Source organism: Mytilus edulis, chromosome 11 (genome assembly GCF_963676685.1).
Source record: "Mytilus edulis chromosome 11, xbMytEdul2.2, whole genome shotgun sequence".
Classification (NCBI taxonomy): domain Eukaryota; kingdom Metazoa; phylum Mollusca; class Bivalvia; order Mytilida; family Mytilidae; genus Mytilus; species Mytilus edulis.
In genome coordinates, this window is record NC_092354.1 from 72,831,465 (window position 1) to 72,844,445 (window position 12,981).

General features: G+C 33.1%; 1 protein-coding gene across 1 annotated transcript; it reads left to right on the forward strand.

Moving 5' to 3' along the window:
* The first annotated feature begins 1,193 nt into the window (after positions 1–1,193).
* On the forward strand, positions 1,194–11,871 carry LOC139496229 (uncharacterized). The gene is made up of 4 exons (XM_071284708.1): positions 1,194–1,519; positions 3,384–3,756; positions 7,602–9,290; positions 10,271–11,871. The coding sequence occupies exons 1-4, from the start codon at positions 1,316–1,318 to the stop codon at positions 11,362–11,364; spliced, it is 3,360 nt and encodes a 1,119-aa protein (XP_071140809.1). The 5' UTR covers positions 1,194–1,315; the 3' UTR covers positions 11,365–11,871.
* The last annotated feature ends 1,110 nt before the right edge of the window (positions 11,872–12,981 follow it).

Genomic DNA, 12,981 nt, shown 5'->3' on the forward strand with positions numbered 1-12,981 from the left:
TATCTTTGTATTAGGCATTATTTTAACTATTGCTGACAACTTCCAAAACACAAAAGAAAGTCTGTCACATACATCCATGTACATGTATAAGTATAACTTGTATTACATTGTCTTTTACAATGCACAAAGGTGTTGCGGCGTATTTATTTACCATATAACAAATAGTGCCTCTGGCAATGTTGAACATACAATTGTTCAGCTTTTTTGTAATTGATATTATTATTATCAATTAGTATAAAGAGGTACAACGTGTGGGGAGATATATTCTTGAAATAGATTTATACTAAGGCTCTTTAAGATTGTCTTACAAATGTAAGTTCGTTTCGACAACATCTCAATATTGTACTATCTCAAGTGTACAATAAAGATAGTGTTTTTAGTACTGACACGGAGGAAATTCGAAACTTATAAATTTCTCTGACGCATTTACTCATTTCAATAAACGGGACACATATATAACTTAGATTTTTTCTATCATAATTGATTAATGCATTTCTTGAAATTGCAAAGCAAAAAAGTGATTATTAATAATTAATATATAATGTGGTTATTTTCGACCACAGAAAATAAAATCAAACATTTCAAAACCACAGGTGGCTAGAATTTTAAGTCGTGAATATCCGTTCTTCATATTAGTGCAGTATGGCGGTCTGTCATTTTTGAAAGCTTTCAATTTTTAAAAAAAAAGTATCGTAAATTCTAATAAACTAAATACTGTCTTAAAAAACACAATACGTTACCTTCAAATATACAATTATACATGATAATTTACTTTGGGAAGACGTTTTGTATTTTTTTCCCCTTGTTTTTCAGTTTTTCTTGAAAATTTAATTTCTCTTAAAGAACATAAAGAGAGACTGAACGAGTCGCCATTTCATTTTTTTAAAGGAGTTAATGTACTATAATGACAGAATGACCAAGTGAAAATAGAAAATGACAAGTGATTTAACAAATAATTTACATTTCAATTGTCGATAACAAGACATAAACAGAAATTACTGTCAATCAAATATTAAATTTAAAATGATTCATTTTGATTGTTATGATTTAAATCTAAAAAAAAACAAAAACACAGATTTGACATGTGAAAATGCGTGTTGATGTTCCTACCTATTGGTGCCTCAATTCTAATATTATATATTAATTGCTATTAAGTAACCATTTAGTATGTGTATGTATGTTCCTCTTACACGAAGTCCAGAGAAACATTAGTAAATGGATAGTCCCAAAATATAAACATGAGCCGTCCATTAGTGTCCATATCAAAGGTCACCTAATTAGTGGAATACATCATTAGGAATTCTATAATAAAAATATGGATTTAACACTGAACTTTATAAATTTTACATTAATCTTGAACTTTTTACATTTAATATTGTTTATTAAACACGTTGAAAGTCGAGGAACAATGCTTGAACCTCCTCAGAGATCCAGTTTGTGGCGTGTTCGACCTTGGAAAAAGGATAAAACGATTCCTAAAAATTTAGAGGATTATGGTTTGAATTGTGGTGGATTCTGGGTATGTATTTGTCTATCAATAATTTATGCAGTTCTTGTAAAATTAAAAAAAAACAACCATAGAATAATTAATTTTATACTATCTATCCTGTACGGTGCCTTAAAAACGTTAAGCTATCTATAAAACCAAGTCTAATCCACTATTTTTCTAAATAAGAAATGCCTCTACCAAGTCAGGTATGAATATGAAAGTTGTTATCTATTCGTTTGATGTGTTTGAGCTTTTGATTTTGCCATTTGTTTCCCGTTTCGAATCTTCCTCGGAGTTTGGTGTTTTTGTGATTTTACTTTTTGCAAACTATTATAACATGATTTGGTTTGAAGCTAGATACTTGTATACCTAGCACACCAGTAATACTCAATAATTAACACGACCTTTCGAATAGGACAAACTATTGTAACACATTATTTCATTCTTCTTCAAAGAAGTTTGTCAAGCCAAAAAGAAATCAAAATCTTAAGAACATTTTTTGCTGTATAAGTGATGTATTGCATTATTTTCTTCCGACTTAAGATTTAACACACATTAAGTTATTACTTTAAAAAAAAATTGAAGTTACTAGTAGATTTCAGACAGACAATAATACTATCAAGGAAGGGAACATTTACAATTGTGAAAAAAGACTCCGATTTATGTATTGACACTTCAATTGACATGCTATTTTCCTAAATAAAAATAAACAAAGAAAACTACCTTTGAATATATTGTTTGTACAGTATGTTCTTGTGTTGTACTGTTGCACCACTTTTCCAGGAAAGGGGAGGATTGAGATTCTCTAAACATAATCAAGGCACATTCTGTTCTTGCCTTTTTTCAAAGTCAGGAGCCATTAGCCGTTGTTGGTTGTTAATGTATATCATATTTGTTTTCGTTTGTTGATTTGTGCATAAATCAGGCCTTTAGTTTTTCTCATTTTGTTTAGTCGGGTAGGGATTTTGCTCATTGTTAAAGTCGTATAAGATGACCTATATATGTGCTAACATTTACGTCACTTGGTCTCTATTGTATAGTTGAAAATTGGTGGTTGTCAAATTGCTATATATAACCAGTGTAATTTTTCTGACAAAACGGTTGGTTCCAATTTTTTTTTAATTTTTATATTTTTGTTAAAGTGTCAAAGTAAATACTTTGACAAAATTTTAAGAAAATTAAACGAGCCAAATTAATTTTAGTGAAAGTGTTGGGTACCACCTTCAAGTTCGATTTAGGTTCGAATGAGAAAAGTCCTGCTGTAATGAATAATGTGGATTTGTGTAGTTTTGTGTTAATGTATCACATATATCCCAATGTATAAAATTCAATCAGACCTGCAAATTCATCACTCTTTATGAAGAAGTAATCAAAAAGACAAATATTGCTATATTTAAAGCATATACTGTCATAATTTTTAAATAATATAAATTCTTTTAAGAATATTAATTTTTGTATTAAAAGTTTTATTTCGTGACAATAATTGTCATTTAACATGCAAAAACAAAAAAATATAGAAAGTGCGCATTAATATCAAACGCTTGTAATGTTCAATAATATGACTTTTATTGTGTTTACTATGAAGGTAGTACATTTTGTAGGAATCTGATTGACATGAGTCACTTAATTCGATTAAAAGCCACCTCCACATAATAAAAATACTGGTGAACCACAACCTCAACGAAAGTATTGATGTAAATTATTCCTCTCAAGTTCGGGTGGTTATGAGTTTGGACCAAGGCCGGGTTTAAAAATATGCAAGTCCGTCCCAATCTAAATATTTTAAGTTGGTGCCATTTTAATCTCTTAACTATCTAATATCCTTATGAAATATTTTTTTGTTAAAAATTGAAAGTGTATGTCAGTTGTCACATCAGCCATTTTGTAATTGCAGCGGCTGCATGGAATAAATAAAGGCCAGTGTGGCGTTTGCGGAGATCCTCATGATGCTGTTTCCCGCCAAAACGAGCCAGGCGGGAAATATGCGAATGGAATAATAGTGCGCAGATACAGACAACACCGGAAGTTTATAAATGTAACACTCGATATTACTTCAAATATTGGTGGCCATTTTGAATTTCGATTATGTCCGCACAATAATGTGACTAAAGTTGTTACTCAGGAATGTTTAGATAGGAATAGATTAACAATAGAAGGTCACGGACTTACGTTTATACCAACAGATGAAAGAAAGTACAAGTTAGCGTTAGTTATGCCAGATGACATTACGTGCAAGCAGTGTGTGCTTCAGTGGAAATGGCGCGGAGGTTAGTAGTTATACTTATAATGGTTTGAAAAAACTATTTTTAGCTTGACTAGCAATTTTCACTCTAATCAATTTCACGTGAATCTCATGAAATTGATATCAATCTTACGTGAAATTCACGTACAAATGTATGTTTCACCTGGAAAGAGCTTACACGTGAAACACGTGAAATCGGTTCATGTGAGTTTCACGTTAATCTCATGTGAAACTCAAGTGAACTTCAATTGATAATCACATAATTTTTTTCACGTAAATAAAGTCATTCAAATAACATCGTTAATTTGAATTTTAATTAAAATCATGAAAAAAGTTCCATGAACACGCTCGTTTGAGGTGAAGCTCACGTGAAATATATCACGCGAATTTGATGTGAGATTTACGTGAAATTCACGTGAGCAAATTTTGCCTGTGTAGTCCATGCTGGAGCCGATTAGCCAAATGTATTTCTGCATGTAATTTATACATGCACATGGCACTCATAGGCACATCGGGACCTTTTAAAACTTATTATACGGTATGAATTTCGCTCACCTCTGAAGGCCGTACGATGACAAATAGATGCTACCTTCTACGTCATTAGGTCTTTGGTGGAGAGTTGTCTCATTAATATTCAAGCATACCACATCTTCATAATTTATTACTATTGAAGTGGTTTATTTTTATATCACATGTTGTTAGAACTTTGTTACATGCGGGAGATATCAAGGTGGCATTCAAAACGTCAAGTTAAACAGTTAAACTTGATGCTTCAGACGCATTGAAATAATTAAATGTGTTGTTTTCAAATTTTTACATCACTGGCTCGATACCTCTGCTAATGGAGTATCAGTCCTCGAGGGTATCATCAGCTCAGTAGTCAGTACATGATTTAACAAACTTCTCTAAAATTGTCCGTTTATAAATTTGAATTTTTTAAGAAACTTGGGTTTCAACTCCCTCGGGCAAAGTTGACTAGATGAATTTGGCTATCAATGTTAGGTATTTGGTCATTTGGTACTTATACATCCTCGGATTTCAAATGTTTGGCTTTGAGCGTTCCTAATGAAGAATGAAGGTAAATCCAGAAAAACGCTTCGGACGCAATGAAATAATTAAACGTGTTGTTTTCAATTTTTTAAACTTAACTTTGAAAACATTATTTGTAGGGTAGATTCCAGAATAAATTCTTTTAATCGTGTTAATTTTATTTTATTAAGTACAGTCACCACTAATTCATGGCCCCGTTGCTTTCTATGTTAAAGTCCTCAATTCAAATCAGACACAGATCTTTCATTTTAAGTTCAAATAAAGTGACATTCATTGCATGTCAAAGCTACACTTTATGGTGTTTTTTTACTGAAAAAAAATCAACATACCTTTAATGGCATATAAGAAAGAACTGGTTCCCGGAACTTCGGATATACAAAACAGGCACTTCAAATCTGACAAACAGGCAAAATGTACCCTCTTTTTAACATTTGGTGCAGTTTTTGTTTTTTAAATATTCAAAATAATAAGTCAAAAAGTGTTCTACAATGATCATCAGTGATTCAGCTTTCATTTGATACCAAAAATACATAAATATTCTACATATTTAGAAAGTTAAACTTATGCGTAGGAACTATTTTGTGTTAGATATGTACTACTTTGTACGTGCTTTCTGGCCGGGACCGAACTAATAAACTACCAGATATAAATAAGGCAACTAAAAAAGGCGTTAAATTTGTTATTTAGCCATTTAGTGGGTTTTATTTCCCGTATCAGAGACTTCAAGAAATCCGAAAATAATCAAAATACACTGTTTTATTATATTATAACAATGATGATAAACAATCATCTTGAGGGCGATTATTCAGATACATATTCATATATACAATATATCATTTGATACATATTCAATCGTAAGACAGAAATATAATTCTGTTTTCTGTCACTGTCCAGGGGCGGATCAAGCCATTTAAAAAGGGTCCCAACCCAGGAAAAAGGGGGGTCCAAATATATGTCCCCATTCAAATGCATTGATCGGCCCAAAAAAGGGGGGGGGGGGTTCCAACCCCCGGACATCTTCGTGTTAACTCTGGTTGATAGTTGTCTCAATGACAACCTCCTTATTATCATAAGTAAATATATACGTTAAGGTCTATAAACGGAAAATGTAGAACTTTTAAAAATATAACAAGATGTGATGAGATATCTCTCCTCCAGAGACCATTGAAAAAGAAGTAAACAACAATAGGTCAAAGCCCTCAACAATGAGCAAATTCCTTATCGCATAGTCAGCTATAATAAAAGGCCCGGAAAAGACTAACGAAAAACAGTTCAAACGAAGTCAATTAACGGACTGATTTATGTACCAAGAATGAAAAAAGGAAGAAGACAAAATACAATGAACGAAATACAAATATGATATATTAAAAGTGACATATACGACAATCACTCAAACTCAATAAAAAGATTAAGATCCGGGAAAGGTACATACATAATGTGACGGGGTTAACCAAGTTATTGGCCCCCTAACACGGCACAGTACCTAGTGTAACCGTACTTATTATACTATAAAAAAAAATATAACAGCTATTTCGTATCTCTGGAATGTCATGCCGAAATTGTAAAAAAGTAAGTTAAAGATATGGTATATATCAATTATACATTCATTAATGAGAATGGAATAGTACCTTATAATAAAAATAACATGTATTACTGATTAACAAGATCATTAGTATATTCTACAGTGATTGATTGTTTGTGGTATGAATGTGGTTGTCAAAACAAACAAAAAATCTGCCTTTTACTAGTACGTGATTGACGACCTGTACTTCAATTTGAAATCCTCCAATGTTGTTATTGCAAATTGCGGTTCGGAAGTGTTTTTACAGAAAAAAGTCACTATTTATAATTTTAACATCGTTAATACATTTTTTTCTCTATTGCGAATGCAACATACAAGTCAGAATAAAAAAACATAAAACAAGATGGACATATAAGATACAATAAAAAACAGCAGTACGTAAAAGACAATTTATCAATTAGGTCAACAAAATAATATTTAAGTAGAATTTAATTGAATGGACTCTTTTTATTTTAGACCGTATAATAAATTTTTTCAGAACTTCCATTGGTAAATATGAAATGCATTTTCACACATTTTCATGCATTTTAATGAAAAATTAAACATGTTTTTCAGTTATTTGTTACTTTGTAATAAGTTAAAAAAATATATTTATAGTGGATTGGGAAGCAAGTTATTGCAACTTATATTAATCCCTATCCACTTTGCAAGAGAGTGCTGCCTTGTGGCGTCATTATACTGCTCTTTTTTCGAAATCTACAAGCCTGAAGGATGTCTTTGACGTGCGAGATCTCTTGTTCTGTATTAACACGGGACAGCCATTTATTAACCCCTTCCGACGGACTATTCTCGTTTCTCAAGACCATACTAGCAAATGCTAGGTAGAACTGTAAATTCAGTCCCTGAAATTTTCTCCGCGGAATGGTGATCGACCCAGGAACGTTTGTGTTTGCAGTCCGATGCGCTAACTACTTCACTGCGCCAGGGCTCTCCTTAAGTTCTTCATTATTGATCGCTTAAAGCTGTCATAATAAATTAATAACACATGTAATGCAGTAGAAAAAGTCACTACAGATTTCTGTAACAATCTGGACAACCACCCTTAACGCTAAATTTTGGTTTAAATTTCCCTGTACTTATCAGTCTATTTATTATTTACTCTGATACAACTTGGGTAGATTTAACGATGGCTATTATGGTTATCAGGTGATTTTTGTCTGCCAATCAAAATGATTGAATCTTTATGAGTCATCCATTTAATCACGGTTATTGAATTCTCTTACCTTTATATTTTATAGCCTACAATTGGGGAAGATGCGATGATGGATATCAAGATGTAGGATGTGGTAATCAAGAGGAATATTACAACTGTGCTGATATAGCAATTCTGCCATCAAAGAGAGGAAAACCTCCGAAAATACCGAAACCTATAAAAAATGTAAAAATAATCGATGGACCGACTGAACACTGGAATACCATTATAAATAAAGATATTATAAGGGATGAAACAAAAACTATACAGCCTTCTAGAGATGTCAAAACAATAACAATGAGCAAAGATGTCAATGACATTAAAACTATAGATAACATTCTCGACCAATCAAATATTGTTACTTCCAAAAATACAGATGATGTCACATCCGGAGTTCCTGTATATTTGTACAAACCGGAAGTTAATACCATTCTCCCACCAATAGATGTAACAAAGATTTCCACTACGGTTCCCATAGATACAATTCTTACCGATTTAGGAAAACCAGAACCTACCCTTCCGCCAATTGTCGTAGGTAACTTGAATGATTTTACTAAAGGTGTTATATCTGAGCCACTTTTACCGGATATTAAGAGCATTATATTTGACCTCACATCCCCAAATGGAATATCTGGTGTGAGACAAGACTTGGTTCAGTCCCCTGGTAATACCATCTTCAACAGAGCACAATGGATAGCAGGTACTTTATCGCCACCTCCTTCCGGCTTAGGAGCTTTGAGTGCTTCCGGTGGTGGGAAAGCGACGCTTATAAACACTGCTAATACTAACCAATCCATGCTTACAATGCATAATAAACATGTGCTTAATGCTACAGAAAGCCCCCTTGGAATTCCCGTGACTATGGAAGATACTACACTTGACCCTTTAAGTATTAACAGGAACATGAATATGCTGAGAGACATGTTTTATGGTGCTATGGCTGCTGGTGCAGATGTTGATTTAGATACTCTGTTGCCGCTACAATTTTTCCCTTTTGATGTATTTTCACGTAATACTCAGTCTTTTGGAGATCTAACCGACCAGTTCCTACAAAGCGTGTATACTCTTAACAGTCAGAAACAAGCTAATGCTTCTAATGAGATGAGAAATAACGAATTAAACATGAAGCAAACAAATGTTAACTCTGATACTTCTACAGTCAGAATTGAAAACAGTAATGTAACGCCAAAACCATCATCTACAATGGTAAATATTTCTGAAACATTAACCGACAAGCCAAACAACAATAATGTTTCTGTACCACAATCAAAAGACATTACTGTGCCAAAAGAAACCATGACTGTTAGTACTCCAGTCTTGAACCAGCAGGTGATTGACCCTCCGACAACCAAATATAGGAGCATAAATGGTATGCCTTCAACAACAGCAAGTCCTATGATAAACCAACAGCTGATTGACCCTCCAACGACTGCAGGTCAGATGATAGATTTCATGCCACAAACGACCACCAATGCATGGCATGAAGCTCTGTTAAGAATGAACACTTTACTAAACAACCTTAACAGTCAATTGGACACAATGGCATACGATCCAAATGGACAAGGTGGAACTCAACAAATCAATAATTTGATGAATGATTTGCACCATAAAACATCTGTTGGGGTAACAGGAGAAATAACCAACCAGTCTAATAGAGGAACCGGAAGTCCAATAGCATTACCACTTGTTAGCGGTAATGGACAAGGTTTGGTGGCTCAAAATGCTTTACAAAAAGGTATACATTCGTTAGAGCTTGTATAGAAAGGTTAAGTAAAAATGATTATGATAGATAAAGTGGTAAAGGATATCATTTGAATACTCATTATTAAACTCATCTGCATCAACACCACGATTACTAGTTGGCACCAATTAACGATTGCACACATTTTTTTTTATTGAGTGAAACATTCAATGGACATATTCTCCATTTCATTTTTCCAATTTAAAAATGAGAATAAAGCAAAACATATTATAGTGTTATATAAATAATGTGCCAGTAAATATCATGTTGACAGTCTTACAAAGAATGGGCAACGTTGCCGGTAATAATGTGTTACTAGTATTATATCAAGTACCCGCTGACTAATACGTAAATTATTTGATAAGTTAAGAGCTGGTATTAGCATTTTGTTTCTACAAATAAAAACCTCATTTACTCACTATTCTACTCTTTGCTGTAAGAAATTGTAGCCTCTTTAGATAAAAGCCAAAAGAACTCACCAAGCCTGAATATGGCATTCAGTGAATCTGGTGCGAAAACGAACCCTATGTAGCTTTTACATTGTAAGATAACGCTTTCAGCATAGATTATATCTGATCATATATAGGAAACATAATGTGTACATCAAAATAATTTGATGTGTACAGAGAACATTAGTTGCTTGGCGGACCATGAAAGCAATATAACATTTGTGTTGATGATACCTATGCTTATGTCTCTGCTACAGAAAAGTAACAATAGTTATTTCTTACCAATCGAAATAAAAGGACAGAAAATTTAAGGGATAACTGAAAACCTAAGCTGTCTGACTAATGTTTATATCTACGAATTCTTGGTTAATAAGTTAACCGAACTTTTATGTAATATCAACACACTAAAAACGTTGATCTGTAGTATTATGTAAAGCTGGAAAGATAGTTTTGTATCATTAAGCGGTAAAGTGGAAGTGCAAAGTTGATAATAGTATATACACTGTACATGTTTTCTCATTTCAGATGGCATTGTAGTTTCTGATGTAGGTAGTTTACGTATGCAAAACCCTGGAGTCCTATATGTTGAACGTCCTTCAAAAGATATTGCATCGTCTTGGGATAAATTGTCACAAGTGCCATTAGGATTTGTAGATAATACAATAAATCAGAATATCAATGTTCAACTAAATAAGTTGCCCGGAAGTCAGGGAAATAAACCAATTGTTATTTCAGATCCGAAAACAAACTTTTCGTTTAAGAGATTAGATGCTAGAAATGTTGATGTTTTAGGAATAGCAGTTGATGCTCCAATGGTTGCCAATGAAAATTCTATTATGAGCCAACCGAAGATAAACGTATTGAATTCACCAGAAATATTTCGAAAACAGAATTTTGTTGTGAGTGAACCTAGGAATCAACCAATATCAGATGTTGCTTTGCCTAAATTAAGCAAAAGAGACGCAGAAGAACCTAATCACAACTCAAATAATATCCCAGTTAATATCAAATTAGTAGGAGGCACAAGTTCTCAAGATAAAATTGTAAATGCACGAATTCTTCACCGATTGTTAAATGGATTGAACAGTGGTATTGGTATTTCTAACACAGTACATGCGCAGAATAGACAAGACGTTAATAAGAATGCAGCTCCTGCCATCACAACTTCATTCAAAGCTGACAACAATATTAATTCAATAGGAACTGGATCTAACCCTTTACAATTGATGTCTAAAAAGAAGCAATCGAACAAATCAAACAACGTAAATGTCTGGAAACAATTCGCCAAAAGTTTAATTCGACCTGAAACATCGAATTCCATGAATTCAGTTTTAAATCCAAAGAATAATGGCAAGTCAAAACAGTTCAATGTTTGGAATCTGGTCAAGCAAGAAAAGCAACAAATATCACCTACTGCATTAACTTATTCTAGGGATTCAGCTTTTGATACCATTATCAATAATGGTTTATGGGTTTATCCTAAAACGATTCCGGAAAAAAGAACAACTCAAGGGCCAATTTTAGGAGGTGTGACGAATAGTATGTTGGACCTAATGTCAGGTTTATGGAACTCTCAAACCACCGCTTATCCTTTATTTCAAGGAAATACAATTGTTTGATTTGGTATACACTAAGAAAAACTTAATTGCTTGTGACGTTAAAGTATTATGACGTCATGACGTTTCGAAGGACATTTATCTATAACATCTTTTCAATGATTGACAAAAGAAATGGCAGCCTTGTAGTTAAGAGGAATAATAAACAACTGAAGAAGGCCAATGGCCGAAACGTCTTGAACAATTGGTTTATTTATACAATTATAAAAACTTAATTACTTTTTACTAACTCATTTTACATGAAATTTGTTCAGTTGTTATATTTCTCTCCCTATTAACTTTATAAAGAATAGTTTATATAGCGAAATTTCGTTTTTCTCCTTTAAATTAATATAAACACCCATGTAAGTGATCTTGAATTATATTGGTGAACACAGAATGATTATTTGAAAAGAAAGAAAAATTGTAAATCCAGCTGTTTGAAATTATTAAGACAAAACATTTGACATAAACACAAAACCAACAACATTTATTATGTATAAAGGTTTATACTTACGATAATTGACTTATTATGTAAATACTTGCTAAATATTTTTTTTATTAAAAGATGGCGTTAATTTATTTTTCTGAATATACTCTTGGTTTCTCGCACCTAGACCTGTATGCAGCAGATCTCAGAAATTTCATGTTTAATCTATTCAAATAGTTATCAAAGGTACCAGGATTATAATTTAGTACGCCAGACGCGCGTTTCGTCTACATAAGACTCATCAGTGACGCTCATATCAAAATAGTTATAACCCAAACAAATACAAAGTTGAAGAGCATTGAGGATCCAAAATTCCAAAAAGTTGTGCCAAATACGGCTAAGGTAATCTACTCCTGGGGTACGAAAATCCTTAGTTTTTCGAAAAATTCAAAGTTTTGTAAACAGAAAATTTATAAAAATGACCATATAATTGATATTCATGTCAACACCGAAGTGCTGACTACTGGGCTGGTGATACCCTCGGGGACGAAACGTCCACCAGCAGTGGCATCGACCCAGTGGTGTAAATAGTTATCAAAAGTACCAGGATTATAATTTTATACGCCAGACGCGCGTTTCGTCTACATAAGACTCATCAGTGACGCTCAGATCCAAATAGTTAAAAAGCCAAACAAATACAAAGTTGAAGAGCATTGAGGACCCAAAATTCCAAAAAGTTGTGCCAAATACGGCTAAGGTAATCTACTCCTGGGGTAAGAAAATCCTTAGTTTTTCGAAAAAAATAAATGTTTGTTTAAATTTAACCTATATGATTAACAATGTCATGTATAATCAGCTCGTACTGGACGATACGCGTATACTCATACGGTCCGACCGTACGCGTATGATCGGACCATATGAGTATACGTATACGGTCCGGACCGTACGCGTACGGTCCAAATACTTATATGGTCTGGGACAGTTACACAGCTTAACATAATTGTTCGTGTCTAACATGTCAAGATGCATTAATTGAATAACATTTAGGGTGAGTTTCGCCGTAGTAATCCAAATTCTATCATTTGAAAATACAACCGTAAAATGACGAGATCCTTACCACTATTCGAATTGCTTGTCATGTTAAAGATGAATTGAATGAATGTCTTGGAAGTGATTGAGATCTCAAAACCAAACTATTCATTTCCTTATAT

Coding starts and splice junctions, on each gene's coding strand:
- LOC139496229 (XM_071284708.1), top strand. CDS start 1,316: ATGGATTTAACACTGAACTTTATAAATTTTACATTAATCTTGAACTTT. Junction 1,520..3,383: donor TGAATTGTGGTGGATTCTGG/GTATGTATTTGT, acceptor TTGTAATTGCAG/CGGCTGCATGGAATAAATAA. Junction 9,291..10,270: donor TCAAAATGCTTTACAAAAAG/GTATACATTCGT, acceptor TTCTCATTTCAG/ATGGCATTGTAGTTTCTGAT.